The sequence below is a fragment of the Oncorhynchus clarkii genome, chromosome 7 (genome assembly GCF_045791955.1).
Source record: "Oncorhynchus clarkii lewisi isolate Uvic-CL-2024 chromosome 7, UVic_Ocla_1.0, whole genome shotgun sequence".
Taxonomy (NCBI): domain Eukaryota; kingdom Metazoa; phylum Chordata; class Actinopteri; order Salmoniformes; family Salmonidae; genus Oncorhynchus; species Oncorhynchus clarkii.
In genome coordinates, this window is record NC_092153.1 from 20,595,016 (window position 1) to 20,609,292 (window position 14,277).

The following is a 14,277-nucleotide window of genomic DNA, read 5'->3' on the forward strand; positions in this document are numbered from 1 at the left end:
TTGCATTGAGTGACGTTCACTCTTTGGGAGTTGCACTTGGCTCCCAGCGATAGTAACTATCTCAGCCGTTTGTGGATTTATGACGACAACCTCTGTCTGATCTTGTGCCGTGTCCCTCTAGGTGAGACGCAGGGACGGCACCCGCATGCTCTTCCACCCCTCCTTTCGAGAGTGGCTCGTGTGGAGGGCGGACGGAGAGAGCACCGACTTCCTCTGTGACCCCAGGAGTGGCCATGCTCTGTTGGCCTTCATGTTCTCCAGACAGGAGAGCAAGCTGAACCGGCAGCAGACCATGGAGCTGGGACATCATATCCTGAAGGCACACATCTTCAAGGTACCAGCTAGTGTGTCTGAATGGACTACTAATGGGACGTGAATCCAAAGACTATCCGAGTTCAAATATTACAGTACAGTAGCCTCTCTCCTCTTCCTCTCATACACTGGGGAGCGGGCGATGGTGGAAGTTTTGAACCAGAGTGTCTCTGCCCCCCTCTCTCTCAGGGTCACAGTAAGAGGACAGGTGTGTCCTCCAGTGTTCTGCAGGCTCTGTGGGTGAGCTGTAGCACCGACAGCCTCTCTGCCGCCCTGGCCTCCCTCAGAAATCTCTACACACCCAACGTCAAGGTGAGACACACACCCAACGTCAAGGTGAGACACACACACGCACGCACACACAGCACAGGCACGCGCACACACGCACACCCAACGTCAAGGTGAGAGACTCGCCTAACGTCAAGGTGAGACACACACACGCACGCACACACAGCACAGGCACGCGCACACACGCACACCCAACGTCAAGGTGAGAGACACACCCAACGTCAAGGTGAGACACACACCCAACGTCAAGGTGAGACACACACACGCACGCACACACAGCACAGGCACGCGCACACACGCACACCCAACGTCAAGGTGAGAGACTCGCACGCACGTACAACTTTTTTCTTTAAAAAAAAACATCTTACCTACAGGTGAGTCGTCTACTAATGCTGGGCGGGGCGAGTGTGAGCGGGCGTTCAGAGGTGCTTGGCCGTTCCCCTGTGCTGGGTGTGCACGCCCACCTGGGTCACCTTGAAATGGTGTCCCTGCTGCTGGAGCTGGGGGCGCCCGTAGACGGCCCCTCGGACAGCGACATGACCCCCCTCTGTCTGGCCGCCGCAGCAGGACACACAGGACTGGTCAGCCTGCTCTGTAAGAAAGGAGCCAAGGTCAGTGGTCAGTTGTTAGTCCTAGCCGTTATCTCACCTTGTTGACAATTCAATCTGCTGTTGTTGTTGCCCAGCTTTGCCGTTTCATAAGTTATAACTTAGTCATGTATCATAACTATCTGCTTCTGTTTGATCTTTGGGGTTTAGGCTAGGTTACTGTAGATATGGTTGTGACAATTGTTGATGTTAAAAGGACTCTGTAAATAAATTGGATTCATTGATTGATTGATTGATCTGTGTTTCTCCCACTAGGTGGGCCATGTTGATAAGAGTGGTCAGTGTGCCCTGGTCCATGCTGGGCTGAGGGGCCACCCAGACATCATCCACTACCTGCTGAACCAGGACTGGGGCCCCACAGAGGCCCCTGAGGGCCAACAGCAGCACGGTGTGAAGAGCAGTGTGAAGGGCCAGGCCTTACAACAGGCCCTGACGGCCGCCTGCAGCATGGGACAAACTCACGTAGGCTACTGCATGCACACACTGACGAACACACACACACACCGTGCGCTCTCTTCAGATTCAACCTGTGTGTATTGCTTATAATAGTTATGGTGTATAATTCTTGTGCGTACTATTGTCTCGTTGTCAGGTTGCGAAGAGCTTACTGGAGCTGAAAGATGACGATTTGGCTGTGCAGATAGACGTTTCCGACACGCTCTGGGGAGAGACGGGTACACAGTGCACTTTCCCTTTGTCTGTATAATCATGTTTCTTTTCTTTCCTCATCCTCTGTTTTCGGTTGCTTGTTTTCGCTGCCTCTCGAACGGTGGTTGGCATTCATTTTTACCAAGCGGAGATCATTTGTTGTCATCCACTTCCTAGTGAGCTTCTCAGGTGGTCTCCACTTGCCCACTGTACATTTACTGTTTACTGTAGCGTAGGATGCGAGCGAAGGGATATTGAGCCCGTGTGCTTGTTCAGGACTCGGAGGTGTAGCTGAGCTCACTGGGGAAGAGAGGCTTGAAGAGTGTACAGAACTTGAGCTACTTTTAACCAACAAGACCTATTAAGACGGCAGGTTACACCGACGGACTCTTCTGATCCGGTCGTTAAGCGGGAGATTTAGGCGGCAGTGGTGGTAATGGTTTGAAACTGGGTCATATATTCCAGGTAGCCTAGCGGTTAAGAGCGTTGGGTCAATTACCGAAAGGTTGCTGGTTTGAAATCCCCGAGCTGACTCGGTGCAAACTCTGTCGATGTGCCCTTAAAGCAAGGCACTTGCTCTGGATAAGAGCATCTGTGAAATGAGTAACAGGCTCAAGAAGAAATATGTGGTAATATTAGATTATAATGGTCTTACATTGAAGCTGGTGTAGATATCAGATGGTATTTCCTCCATCTCCAACCAAAGGAATTTAAGCAAACCTGTCTTGATTCTTATACCCATTCAACTAACACAATCATAGGTGTTTATGTGCTCTCAGTAGTAAATACATAGGCTGGGGGACAGACAGCGCTCAACCACTGCCAATTGGAAGCATACATACAATTGCTGGCTGCTGGTCACATTTGTAAGCCAATCCTGAATGAAAACAACCTCGCTAATGCAAATATAGAATACTAAATAGGCTATTTAGAGGTAAATGGAAGGAAATCATGTATTTATGTTGACTGGGTGATAAAATAAACAATAGTACCAATTTAATGGCCTTCGTTTGTTTTACTGTTTGGGCTCACCATTCAGTCTAGAATGGTTTCATTTTCATAAATATTGGTTTTACATTGACAAATCCTCCCAGGGTAGAGAATCTTGATACTCTACAATATGGCGAATGATTTCACTTCAGCTCTTCTAATCTATTCGGTGAAAGAAGTCCTTGAATACTTCTGCCTGTGAAATTGTCCTCTCTCTCTATGCAAATGTGTTCCCGTGCCTGGTGGCTTCTCATTAGTGGAGAATAATTACGTTTTTCTCCCTGGAGGGCAGGCTACTGTCTGTCTGTCTGCCTGTCTGTCTGTCTCTACCTCCTCTGCGGGTGAGACGCCAAATGTTTACTGTACGCGAATGAAATAACATGGAACAGATAAATAACTATTGTATCTGTAGCAGCTGTGTGTCTGTCGTCTACACAAGGTCAGTGACATGCGTGAGAGTTGTCAGAAGTAGTATTTATAGCTGTGGGAAGTAGTTGATAAACCTGGACAGCATCAATGGATCATGTTTTTAATCTTGTTTGTGAACTAGCTTTAGGAGCCATTCAACTCATTGGCCTTTATTCAAAAATAGTATTTTCAATATGAGAACCTCCCTTTTGGATCAAAACATTTTGATTCCACAACCAAGGCTCCAGCGAGAATTGAACTCGCGACCCCTGGTTTACAAGACCAGTGCTCTAACCACTGAGCTATGGAGCCTTACCTATTCACACCTTACTGCAACAGGATATTTACATATCACACCCAGTTTACTCAAAAACAGACAGAAGACCACACCCAGAGACATATTTCTAAATATATGGCTCTGGTCGCACAGCTGCTGATTGGAGCAGTCTGGCCAAACTAGCTGAGCTAGGCTGTCGGCACGAGGCCTCTCATGTCAGGGATTTAACCTGAAAGCCACATACTCTTTGTCTGGTAAAAGCAGCTGACTCTGACTGACAGCTCTCCTCTGACTGACAGACTCCTCCACGTTTTGTCCTAACTCCCCTCAGATATTTGACATTGACAACAAAAGCACAGCTGTTCAGGCATGAATCCGCAAATTGCGTATTGATTTATGAGTCAGTGATGCACGTCTGCCTTATCTTAGATCGAGAAGTGTTGAGTCACAAGACAAAGTATTCCTAAATGTATCAATCCCAGCCACAATAATTGTAAAAAAAAATCTGAACGTATTTTGTTATCTCAACTTTTTGCTCTGGCGTGAAGGGAAATGAGATAAAGGAAATGAAATGAGTGAGGTGATTTGTAATTGCGTATGTGCTCATGTGGAACCATCGGTGGGACAGATGGGGAGGGTGTGCCCTACATGCTCCCACAGATGTCATTCATGGCGTCATTCCCTCCCCACTGGCTTCCAGGACCAGATGGGTGATGTCACCTCTCCTGTGAGTATTTCATCATCCCTGCCAAGGTGAAACAGGAGGCTGCATCAAAGAAAAGAAAATGGCATTGGTCGTGTACACGTATCGAACACATATTAAACACACAGTGAAATGCGCGTGTTTCTAGCTCCAACAGTGCAATACAAAACAATATACACAAATCTAACAAATCCAAATAAAGGAATTAAGAGATATCAGGACGAGCAATGTCAGAGTCCAGATTATAAATATATATGATGGTGTGTATAGACTGTATGGCCAGTATATGAATAGAAAAGGTGTGTACAGCAGTAGTTGTACAGAATGAGCCATGACTAGAATACAGTATATACATAAAAAGTGGGTAAAACATTATTAAAGTGACCAGTGTTCAATAAATCCATGTACATAGGGCAGCAGTCTCTAAGGTGCAGGGTAGAGTAATGGGTGCTAGCTGGCTAGTAACAGTCTCTAAGGTGCAGGGTAGAGTAATGGGTGCTAGCTGGCTAGTAACAGTCTCTAAGGTTCAGGGTAGAGTAATGGGTGCTAGCTGGCTAGTAACAGTCTCTAAGGTTCAGGGTAGAGTAATGGGTGCTAGCTGGCTAGTAAGAGACTCTAATATGCAGGGTAGAGTAATGGGTGCTAGCTGGCTAGTAAGAGACTCTAATGTGCAGGGTAGAGTAATGGGTGCTAGCTGGCTAGTAACAGTCTCTAAGGTTCAGGGTAGAGTAATGGGTGCTAGCCAGCTAGCAACAGTCTCTAAGGTGCAGGGTAGAGTAGTGGTGACTGTTTAACAGTCTGATGGCCTGGAGATAGAAGCTGTTTATCAGTCTCTCAGTCCCCGCGTTGATGCACCTGTGCCTTCTCTGCCTTCTAGATGGTAGCGGGGTGAACAGGCCTTGGCTCAGGTGGCTGAGGTCCTTGATGATCTTCTTGGCCTTCCTATGACCACATTAGTACCTGTCTGATCTCAGCTTCCCTGGTCCGCACTGTCTGCTTGTGTCCCAAACGGCACTCTCTTCCCTATATAGTGCACTACTTTTGACCTAGAGCACTATGGGCTTTGGTCAAAAGTAGTGCACTAATTAGGGAATAGGATGCCTTTTGGGAGGTATATACTGTCTGGATGGATGCCCCATACCCAGGACTAGATGGCTGGTTGAGCAAGCTGTGGCCAATACCCATCAAATCTGTCTCTCTCTCTGCCAGGCCAGCTGTAAGACTTTTGACAGCCTCAGCTAAGAGCCTGCCTCTCTAGAGAGCACAGCGAAATATGGGCCCACTGAAGTGTGGCCAGTCTAAAAATAGGCTTTGAAAGTCATACTCAGGGGTGTGACGTTTTCTGTTCAGTGTACTGTAGCTCACATTGCATGTGTGATGGCAATATTATACTCTCATTATTAACTGTCTCAAAACAATCAATAACACAAAAACAAAGATTACTTTCATTCAGAGCACAGTGGTGAAGTAGGTAGTTGACCACTGTTCTGGGGGTCTCTCTCTCTCAGCTCTGAGTGCGGCTGCAGGCCGGGGCAGGACAGAGACGTGTGTTTTCCTGCTGGAGAGGGGTGCAGGGGCGGAGCAGCCCAACCGGAGGGGGGTGGTCCCAATCTTCAGCTGCATCAGGCATGGACACCCCCAGGTGAGACTCATTCTGTTACACTTCTAATGTTCCTGCTTTACAGCACTGATGGCTGTCCTTTCACTCATGCTCTCACTCTCTCTGTCCCTCTCTGTCTCTCTCCCCCCCTCTCTCAGGTAGCAGAGCTGTTGCTGCAGAGAGGTGTGGACATTAACACCATCGATAAGCAGGGCCGCAGTCTGCTGATGGTGGCAGCCAGCGAGGGCCACCTCAGCACTGCTGACTTCCTGCTGACAAAGGGTAAGAGGTCAAGGGTCAGGGTCACATCATGGTACATGTCAATTCTCAGTGCACTAAATAAATAGTGTTATTTTAGATCCTTTTTTCATTTTGTAGCTCTGAGATACAGTATAGACTGAGTGGCCAGTTTATTAGGTACAACGCCCCATTCACGAAAATGGTTCGCTCCTATAGACAGTGAGTCACGTGGCCGTGGCTTGCTATATAAAGCAGGCAAACAGGCATCGAGGCATTCAGTTACTGTTCGTTTGAACGTTAGAATGGTCAAAACTAATGACTAGCAGAATGGCACCTCGGAACGCACAACTCATCTGTCCTTGTCACGGGTGGGCTATAGCAACAGACGGCCACACCCGGGTTCCACTCCTATCAGCTAAAAACAAGAAGAAGCGGCTCCAGTGGGCACACGGTCACCAACACTGGACAATTGAGGAGTGGAAAAACGTTACCTGGTCCAACGAATCCCGGTTCCTGTTGCGTCATGCTGATGGTAGTCAGGATTTGCCGTAAGCAGCATGAGTCCATGATCCCCATCCTGCCTGGTGTCAACTGTACAGGCTGGTGGTGGTGGTGTAATGGTGTGGGGAATGTTTTCCTGGCCACTGAGGGTCCGGCCCAGTACTAAATGGGCGTACCTAATAAACTGAGTACATGTCAGACTGAGTTGCAATGGAGTGAACATGTTATTTCTGATCTGGTTCCAGGCGCATCTTTAGCCTCGGTGGACAAGGAGGGCCAGACAGCTCTGAGCTGGGCGTGTCTGAAGGGTCAGAAGGGCGTGGTGGAGTGCCTGGTGGAGAAGGGGGCAGAGATAGATCACCCTGACAGGAACGGACGTACCCCTCTCCACCTGGCAGCGTTCAACGGTGATGCAGAGATGGTGGGGTTCCTTCTAATACCGCAAACTGGAGAAACAAATTGACCAACAGACATAATTCTGATTGTGCTGCAACTGGCCTAGATTGTCTTAAACTGGCCTAGATTGTCTTAAACTGGCCTAGATTCTAGACTTTTTTAAACACAGTACTGAATTTGCACAATTCCCTTTGGCCTCGTTTGAATCCTTTTAAAAATGCTGTTTGTTTTGTGTTGTCCTCTACAACCACAGGTTCAGTACCTGGTGGAGAAGGGTGCGGTGGTGGAGCATGTGGACCACAGTGGGGTGAGGCCTCTGGAGAGGGCTGTGGGCTGTAGAAACGCTGCTGTGGTGGTGACCCTACTGAAGAAAGGGGCCAAGCTGGGTGAGTTGGAGTTGACCTGATCTGTCAGTGTCTTGAGGAAGTTGCTATAGCAACATCATGTATTTCACCCCTCTTTCTCTTCACTTTTTTTCCACCTGCTAAAAGGCTACAGAACATCCCCTTATGATCGATCAGGTACTTTCTTTAGATACCTTTTGGAGAGGTAGGTGTGTGTGGTGTGTGTGTGTGTGTGTGTGTGGTGTGTGGTGTGTGTGTGTGTGTGTGTGTGTGTGTTTAACCTGTGTTCTCGTACCTCTTGACCAGGTCATGCTACGTGGGCGATGGCCACATCCAAACCAGACGTGCTCCTCATCCTCCTACAGAAACTCATGGAGGAGGGCAACCTGCTGTATAAGGTGGGTTAACAACAAAAGGGAAACCTGATCTCTGTGTGTGTGTGACTGTCTGTCATGAAAGTGTGTCCAATTAGAAAATCTCCAAATCAATGTCTCTCTCTCCCTCCCTCTCCCTCCCTCCCTCCCTCCCCAGAAGGGGAGGATGAAGGAGGCAGCCCAGAGGTATCAGTACGCCCTGAGGAAGTTCCCCCGAGACGGCTTCGGAGACGAACTGAAGGGCCTGAAAGAGCTCCGTGTCTCCTTGTACCTCAACATGTCACGCTGCCGCAGGAAAACCAATGTGAGACACACACACACACACACACACACACACACACACACACGACTATCAGTTGCTAATATAATTGAACATGTAATAAAACTGCAGGTATTACGTCATCTGGTATAGCTACACACTACTCCATTAGCTATTTTATAGAATTTAATATTGAATGAAATGTAATTTCATGTTAATAGTATAGCAGTAGGTATAATGGATAGATCTTCATCTCAGCAGCCTGGAGGGTGTGATCTAACACACCCTTGTTTTACCAGACAATATAATAAGACTGTTATACTAGAGTGGTGGTGGTAAAATGGCATCCTCCGGGCAAATGAATAATGGAAAGATGCTATGATGTGATACGGTCATCCTCTCCCATATACTGGAGGAATCGGTATGGGCGCGTGTGCACAAACACGGGCGCACACAAACCCACACGGAAAGAAGGGATCCTCCCTCCGTTGTTGCTGGTGGATATTGGGTCAGGGGGAAGAGAGAGCTGGCTGGGCACATATCATCCATATTTCATCACGTTCAGGTGAATAGAACAGGAGGGGAGTGGGAGTATAGAGGCCATAAAAACTGTTATTAAACATTGAACAGTTATTCAGAGCTGTGGATTTCAAGGCTGTGGTGTAATGCCCACCTCCATCTCAAGGACGGAATCACACTGTGGTTTGCTTCATTAAATATTCACCTGAGAGGAATGAGGGGAGCAGGGAAACGCGTTTAAAAACAAGCCAACCGCATGCTCTCTAGGCATACAAAGAGATGGATGGATACACTGTGTACGCAGGCATGTACACACACATCGTACACACACAGACATATTGTACACGCATGCACACACACCAGGGCCACTAGAGGTGCTTATGAAATTACCATTAAAGGCTCAGTTCAGTCAAAAACATGATTCCCCTGTGTTTTATATACACTACCGTTCAAAAGTTTGGGGTCACTTAGTAATTTCCTTGTTTTTGAAAGAAAAGCACTTTTTTTTTTGTCCATTAAAAATAACATCAAATTGATCAGATACAGTGTGGGCATTGTTAATGTTGTAAATGACTATTGTAGCTGGAAACGGCTGATTCTTTATGGAATATCTACATAGGCGTACAGAGGCCCATTATCAGCAACCATCACTCCTGTGTTCCAATGGTACGTTGTGTTAGCTAATCCAAGTTTATCATTTTAAGAGGCTAATTGATCATTAGAAAACACTTTTGCAATTATGTTAGCACAGTTGAAAACTGTTGTCCTGATTAAAGGCGCAATAAAACTGGCCTTCTTTAGACTAGTTGAGTATCTGGAGCATCAGCATTTGTGGGTTCTATTACAGGCTCAAAATGGCCAGAAACAAAGAACTTTCTTCTGAAACTCGTCAGTCTATTCTTGTTCTGAGAAATGAAGGCTTTTCCATGCAAGAAATTGGCAAAGAAACTGAAGATCTCGTACAACGCTGTGTACTACCCTATTGAGCTGTTGTGGGAGCAGCTTGAGCGTATGGTACGTAAGAAGTGCCCATCAAGCCAATCCAATTTATGGGAGGTGCTTCAGGAAGCATGGGGGGAAATCTCTTCAGATTACCTCAACAAATTGACACCTAGAATGCCAAAGGACTGCAAGGCTATAATTGCGGCAAATGGAGGATTCTTTGACGAATGCAAAAGTTTGAAGGACACAATTATTATTTCAAATTAAAAATCATTATTTATAACCTTGTCAAAATCTTGACTATATTTCCTAGTAATTTTGCTACTCATTTCATGCATGTTTTCATGGACAACAAGGACATTTCTAAGTGACCCCAAACTTTTGAACGGTAGTGTATATTTCCACACTGAGGTTGCAATAATAATGATGATAATGCCCTTTTATTGTAAGAGCTGTTTGAAAAGACATCACCAGGTGTTAAATCAGTTAATAAATCAATAAGAGAGTTCCAAAGCTCTCTGTCAATAACAGCTAGTTTTCAGTTATCCCCTCCACACTCAGACCACTCCCAGACAGTCCTAGCAAAATGATTGCTTGAAAAATGTTTCTTTGCTAAGAAGCTATTTTAGTTTATTTTTTTATATATATATATATATATATTTATGAAAACCATGCGAGTAAGGTTACCCAGAAATAATTTCATATTGAGATAAAAACAGCTGCATTGTACCTTTAAGAGTCAATAGTTTTCATGTCCGACATCTGATTGAAGGAGTTTTTTTTACGGTTTGGAGAGAAGCTACGAGCACCCGTCTGGAGAATCCATTAAGACACTGGGAGATAAAGCTGCTCTACTCTGAGCTGCACACAGATGAATAATTCTCCAGTTAAACAACGCTGAATTCCTCATTCCAGTCACTTACAGTAATTGCAAAGTGTGGCGCTGTGTGGACTACCGCTGGATTCACACTGCACTCATTAACGCTCACAAACACATTACCCTGGCTAATGACCTCAAGGCTTTGGTTTTGGCTTTCTCCTTGATAAATTCAGGGTGGACTGAATTTAACAGTAAACAATCAGAATTAACTGTTGAGTTCCTGTCCTATTTTTCCCCCCCGACAGGATTTTGGTATAGCGGAGGAGTTTGCCACCAAAGCCCTGGAACTGAAACCCAAGTCTTATGAGGCGTTCTACACCAGAGCACGAGCCAAGAGGAGCAGCAGGTTAGTACACACCAGTTCTCCCTTTATACTGATAACAAGGGGGGACTAGAATGGACAGGTACAGTTTTGTCTAAGGACAAGACACACTCACCTCTCACTATGTTCGCCTCATGTGTCCATCCAGGCAATATGCAGCGGCGCTAGCCGACCTTCACGAGGCGTCTCGACTCTGCCCCACCAACCGGGAGATCCACCGTCTGCTAACGCGCGTGGAGGACGAGTGTCAACAACAACAGCAGCAGCAGTCCCCCAACACACCACAGGGCCAACAAACAGCACACAGTCAGACTCCCGATGACCTCACAGAGAGGAGCCAGGACACAGAGAGGAGTTGTGATACACAGAGCCAGGATGAACTAGATGACGATTATGAAGAGATAGGGGGAGAGGAAGAGCCCTCACAGAACCCCTATGGACGCAACAGGGCTCTCCCACCAGTACCAGGCGCAGTGGGCTTAGCTCCCCTGGACCCCAGGCCTGGTTCCCCTCTGGATGGGTCCACACAGACCAACCTGTCTCTGGACAAGCAGGGCCCTGTCCTGCAGGGTCCTAGACAGAACCAAAGCATGAAGACCAAGCAGCAGCAGCACTGTAACTCCCTGCAGGTAGGGGGCAGACCAGGGGGCAGGCCTATGTCTCTGTGTGGCCCCTCCAGCCCCCTGCCAGGCAGACACATCTCCACCTCCCTGAGACCCAGCCCTGGCCTGGGCATCGACATCAGCCCTCTGCCCTCCTCTTCCACAGACCACCACCCGGGGCTCACCCCTGTCAACCACCACCACCTCTCCTCTTCCTCATCTGTCCAGCCCTTCCAGGGCCACTCCTCCAGCCTGGCTAGGGGAACAGAAAGGCTCTCAGCCCACCCCGGCACCACGTTGGACGGGCATGCTGGGTCACTCACCCCTGGGGTTGGTAAGGAGGTAAGGAGGGAGGGTTCTGGGGGGTCGGCTGGCCCCAGTCTGCGTTCTGGTGGTCAGACAGGCAGTATGAAGGCCTCCAGCTCTAGCAGTAGCCTAGCCTCTAGCGGGACCCTGTCAGACAGCAGCAGGACCCAGGCTACTCAGGGGCCCGACGTGCCTCGCCCCAAACCGGCTAAACCAGAGCTCAAGCCTCGGCCATTCATGGGGGTGAAGGACAAGGCAGTGCGTGTCCAGGGGCAGCCCCCACCTGGACTGGGCTGGCAAGGTCAGCCTCACTCCCAGCCACTTTCCCCTGAAGGTCTAGAGAACCAGAGACACAGCATGGCCCCTACGGACAACATCCAGGGATTGAATAATGAGTTCAAGCGGAGGTCCTCCTACGCTGAGCCACTGCAGAGCCAGGCTCCCCTCCAGGTGCTCAACGGGGCCCAGGCTCAAACCCAGCACCTGGCCCAACAGGCTCAGGCCCAGCACCTGGCCCAACAGGCTCAGGCCAAGGCCCGGGAGTTTGGAGACAGGTTCTACCACAGGGAGCCAAGACCAGGTCCAGCTGCAGGCCTACATCACTCCTCCCAGTTCCCAGACGGGAACCACCGGCAGAAAGGGTTCACCAGAGATAACCCAGCCATCCTACCCATCAAACCTAAACGCTCCTTTATAGAATCCAACGTCTGAACTGGCCATGTTCATTCAAGCACAAACGCAGACACCATAATACATTTCTCTGTATTCCAGAGAAACGGTGGCAAGGGAAGGGTTTCAAAGTTTCTTTCCTTAATCTGACTCTTGTAAAGTGACAGTGTATGTGATGCACTGCGTTTAGACTTAAGCAGCATTTGAGGCTTTTGTGCTTTTTGCGTAAGCATGCCTAGAGCAACACCAGTAAGCAAACAACACAGTGCACGTAATCACACCTGGGAAACACCATATAGTACCAGTCCAATAGCTGAACAGTAGCATAGCATCCTACTATGGGCCATTATAACAACGTAACTATGATGTAGTTTGTAAAGAACAACACTAAAGGGTTTCGGATGCTAATGGACGAAAAGCCATTTAATTAAACGATTGGCTAATGATCGGCACTCATATCGAATAGGGATGTTTATACATTAGATTTGTACGTGTTCTATTTATAGATGATATAAGTGGTGATCGCCTTTGTCAGTATAACAGAGCCCTCGATGCAAAGTGCTTCACAATGCATGGAGGGTTTCTCTACCTTTGTACATTTTATAAATAATCATATTTAACTAAGTGTACATATAATCCTACGGACGTTGTTGTAACTGCTTGTTGTTGCGGTCTATGTTAATGTATTTACTGTGCCGACGGCTTGGTCAGTTGTAAGAACAATATATTTGATAGTTATTTTTGCACAGCTAGAGAAATATTTGAAAAGTTGATGGGATTTATTTTGTTTGTGTGCACAACATTAACAGTTTACAGCAAGGTACAGAATAGCTTGTAAGGGTATTATTGGGGAGATGCAGATATTCTACATGTACATTGTTGCCATCTTTGATTTGTGAGCTATGCGACACATTATACAGGCTATGCTCAAGCACTACCACCATAATCATGGGGAAATAAAATCTCTTTGGAAAACTACAATGACAACAGTCTTCCCTTTCAAAATGTCATCTCCCTTCCCCTCATTTCAAACACCCATGTGTAAAATTGTGTGTGTACCGACACCTGCTATCCCTTGTTATATAACCTCAGCCATAGATTGAAAACCTCTGTTGTTGACACCAGTATCCCTTCAAAATGCCTACAGTGCATTTGGAAAGTATTCAGACCCCGCAACTTTTTCCACATTGTTACATTACAGCCTTATTCTAAAATTGATTGAGGATTTCAAATAATAATCTACACACAATACCCATAATGACAAAGCAACAATTATTATTTTTTTAAGTTTGCAAATTCGTTACAAATAAGCTGAAACAATTAATTTACACAAGTATTCAGACCCTTTGCTATTAGACTCGAAATTGAGATCTGGTGCATCCTGTTTCCATTGATCATCCTTGAGATGTTTCTACAACTTGATTGAAGTCCACCTGTGGTAAATTGATTGGACATGATTTGGAAAGGCACACACCTGACTATATAAGGTCCCACAGTTGACAGTGCATGTCAGAGCAAAAACCAAGCCATGAGGTCGAAGGAGGCACAGCTCTGGAGAAGAGTACCAAAACATTTCTGCAGTATTGAAGGTCCCCAAGAACATAGTGGCCTCCATTCTTAAATGGAATTTTGGAACCACCAAGACTTTTCCTAGAGCCGGCCTCAAGGCCAAACGAAGCAATCGAAAGAAGGGCCTTGGGTCAAGAACTCAATGATCACTCTGACAGAGCTCCAGAGTTCCTCTGTGGAGATCGGAGAACCTTCCAGAAGGACAACCATCACTGCAGCATTCCACCTATCAGGACTTTATGGTAGAGTGTCTAGACGGAAACCACTCCTCAGTAAAAAGGCACATGACAGCCCACTCGGAGTTTGCCAAAAGGCATCTAAAGACTCAGACCATAAGAAACAAGATTCTTTGGTCTGATGAAAGCAAGACCGAACTCTTTGGCTTAAATGCCAAGCGTCACATCTTGAGGAAACCTGGCACCATCCCTACTGTGACGCATGGTGGTGGCAGCATCATGCTGTGGGGATGTTTTTCAGCTGCAGGGACTGGGAGACTAGTCAGGATCGAGGGAGAGTTAAA

General features: G+C 47.0%; 1 protein-coding gene and 1 non-coding gene across 2 annotated transcripts in view; one reads left to right on the forward strand and one right to left on the reverse strand.

Moving 5' to 3' along the window:
• The window catches only part of LOC139413021 (protein TANC1-like), a 50,818-nt gene extending 37,646 nt beyond the window's left edge, over window positions 1-13,172 (forward strand). Inside the window, exons 15-28 of the mRNA XM_071159993.1 lie at window positions 122-334; window positions 502-624; window positions 975-1,211; window positions 1,464-1,670; window positions 1,801-1,882; window positions 5,743-5,876; window positions 5,993-6,116; window positions 6,821-6,996; window positions 7,225-7,357; window positions 7,463-7,492; window positions 7,622-7,713; window positions 7,847-7,993; window positions 10,535-10,635; window positions 10,760-13,172. Of these exons, the coding sequence (XP_071016094.1) occupies window positions 122-334; window positions 502-624; window positions 975-1,211; window positions 1,464-1,670; window positions 1,801-1,882; window positions 5,743-5,876; window positions 5,993-6,116; window positions 6,821-6,996; window positions 7,225-7,357; window positions 7,463-7,492; window positions 7,622-7,713; window positions 7,847-7,993; window positions 10,535-10,635; window positions 10,760-12,230 (3,270 nt within the window). The 3' untranslated portion in view covers window positions 12,231-13,172. The remainder of the gene's footprint in view (window positions 1-121; window positions 335-501; window positions 625-974; window positions 1,212-1,463; window positions 1,671-1,800; window positions 1,883-5,742; window positions 5,877-5,992; window positions 6,117-6,820; window positions 6,997-7,224; window positions 7,358-7,462; window positions 7,493-7,621; window positions 7,714-7,846; window positions 7,994-10,534; window positions 10,636-10,759) is intronic.
• trnat-ugu (transfer RNA threonine (anticodon UGU)) lies at window positions 3,494-3,566 on the reverse strand. Its single transcript has one exon. It is a non-coding gene; the product is annotated as a tRNA-Thr (tRNA).
• Window positions 13,173-14,277: the final 1,105 nt, after the last annotated feature.